The sequence below is a fragment of the Sinocyclocheilus anshuiensis genome, unplaced genomic scaffold, assembly GCF_001515605.1.
Source record: "Sinocyclocheilus anshuiensis isolate Anshui unplaced genomic scaffold, SAMN03320099.WGS_v1.1 scaffold729, whole genome shotgun sequence".
Taxonomy (NCBI): domain Eukaryota; kingdom Metazoa; phylum Chordata; class Actinopteri; order Cypriniformes; family Cyprinidae; genus Sinocyclocheilus; species Sinocyclocheilus anshuiensis.
In genome coordinates, this window is record NW_015536561.1 from 22,245 (window position 1) to 24,571 (window position 2,327).

General features: G+C 33.8%; 1 protein-coding gene across 4 annotated transcripts in view; it reads left to right on the plus strand.

Annotated features, from left to right (window-relative positions):
- Window positions 1-608: 608 nt before the first annotated feature.
- LOC107701486 (septin-7-like) overlaps window positions 609-2,327 on the plus strand; it is a 29,035-nt gene continuing 27,316 nt past the window's right edge. For 2 of the 4 annotated variants that reach the window (XM_016503520.1, XM_016503530.1), the window contains exon 1: window positions 609-898. In XM_016503520.1, the coding sequence (XP_016359006.1) occupies window positions 860-898 (39 nt within the window). In that variant the 5' untranslated portion in view covers window positions 609-859. The remainder of the gene's footprint in view (window positions 899-2,327) is intronic. The other 2 variants (XM_016503539.1, XM_016503548.1) reach the window with 1 other exon arrangement.

A 2,327-nucleotide genomic window follows, 5' to 3' on the forward strand; every position in this document is an offset into this window, starting at 1 on the left:
AAAATGTTTTTACATTTTTTTTTTTTTTTTATGATTTGGCTGCAGCCTCAGACATAATTCAAGTTTAATTCATAAATTTTCTTGCTAAAACAAAATTAATTTCATCTTAACAACACGTTTAAGTTAATGTAATATTAGGAGTCTGTATGATAAACATTGACATTTATTTAAAAAAATTATTGGAATTTTCTTGCTGTAGCATTATATATGATTCAAGTTTAATTCATACATTTTCTTGCAAACACAAAATATCCGTATGATAAAAATTAACATTATTATAATTTTTTATTTTATTTTTTTTTTTTTTTAATAATAAAAGCACAATAAATAATGACAACCCATACAACCCTTGGTTAATAAAAAAGTCTTATTAAAATGACCTCCCACAGACTTTTATTATTATTTTATTTGTTTATTTGTGTGTTTTGAAGTATTGCGTATGTATCTGCCTAGTCAACTTCACACACAGCATCTTTTTCATTCTTCCTCCGGCCTCGTGATTGCCACTACAAATACCACAATCCTTTGTTAAATACAGCGATCCAATGAAATGCGAGGGTGGGCGGGATTCTATGACATCACTACAAGCGGACAGTCGCTGACCAATAGGGGTTGAATTCTCTAGGAGGAGGACAATCGCCTTTCATGCTCGCAGCATTGTAACATTTTTCCCCGGCCGATGCTTGCATGCTTGTTTTAGTCCTGTGCACGTTTACCTCCCTTAAAAATCCATTCATTTAGTCCAAATCCGAATCAGCCGTAAGGGTTCGTCGTCGCTTCTGCACTCGACCCTTTTTGAGTCGACTCATCTTTTTATGCCTGATCTATTGGGGTTCAGAGTGGGTGTTGTCACAGGACAATGATCGAGAGACACGACTCAGCTGTTTCCAGCGTTGCTGTGAGTACAATTTTCATGCATTTATCCAGAAAATACATTTAAGGATTGCTTGGTGGTGGGCGAATTGATTCCTAGCGTGACTGTCCCTCTAATCATCTATATGTTATGGCAAGCTGGTTTCACATTTATGCCTTAAAGCTAACTAGCATCTATTTTTCTTACTAATTTCACCAATAACTATTCAATAGATACTAGTACTTATTCCAATGTTATTTACTAGGCTACATATTCAAGAAGTAACTAGTACTCTTTCATTACATACTAGTCTCTATACCAAGTCTCTATATCAAGTAACAAGTCACTATTTCTTTGTTAATGGTAACAAATGGCAAATTCTTTGGTAATGTGTGGTTCAGTTAGCAATTGTTTGTATTACTAGTAAAAAGGTAACAACATCAGTTGGAAAACATACAATAGACAGATTCCCATTGAATTTAATAGCTAATATTTGCAACTTGTCAAAGCAAAGTAAACTTGACTAGTAAAGGAATAAGCACTAGTAAATAAAAACTCTCTTCAATATTGGATTACTTTTTAGAAATGAAAAATAAATACAAGTTTCGTAAAAGTAGATACTAGTTACTTTTTAAGAAATAAATGTGAAAATAGCATGCCATAATCTAGGGTTCATAAACTTGATCCAAAGCTCACTGGTTCCTGTGTTTTATTGATAAACAACTATTGATAAAGTGAATTATGTCACATGTGTCTTAGCTCATGTAGTAAACCGTTGTAACCATATGAAAACTATAAGAAACAAACTCCTCAGAATTATGTTCTTACACTCAAACAACCCCTGCATTTTAAACATTACCTTCTATCTATAAAAGTTTCCTCATACCATACCATACTTGAGGCATAAGTGAAATGGTGAATCACATATTGTAAAAGTGAACCTGAGAAGTGCCTTTTTTTTTGGCCCTGTTGCAGTTGAGGCCGCACACATGTAATAATATCAAAAACAAAAAGTGGATCCCATTGCAAAAAACAAAACAAAAAATCCACGTCCAGGCACTCATATAGCAGGCAAAATATAAAAAGCCAGGCTTTTTATATTTTGCCTGCTATATGAGTGCCTGGACGTGGATTTTTTGTTTTGTTTTTTGCAATGGGATCCACTTTTTGTTTTTGATTGGGGAATCCAATGTTTTGTGAGTAAACACAAAAGCATTGAAATATTATTATTATTGTCAAAAACAAAAAGTGGATCCCATTGCAAGAAACAAAAAAATCCACGTCCAGGCACTCACATAGCAGGCACAATATAAAAAGCCTTTATTAGACAGGGCTACATGTTACATGGACGTGGATTTTTTTTTTGTTTCTTGCAATGGGATCCACTTTGTTTTTTTGACATTTTCTGAGTGTGAGTGACATGACATGTGGCCAAGTATGGTGACCCATACTTGGAATTAGTGCTCTGCATTTA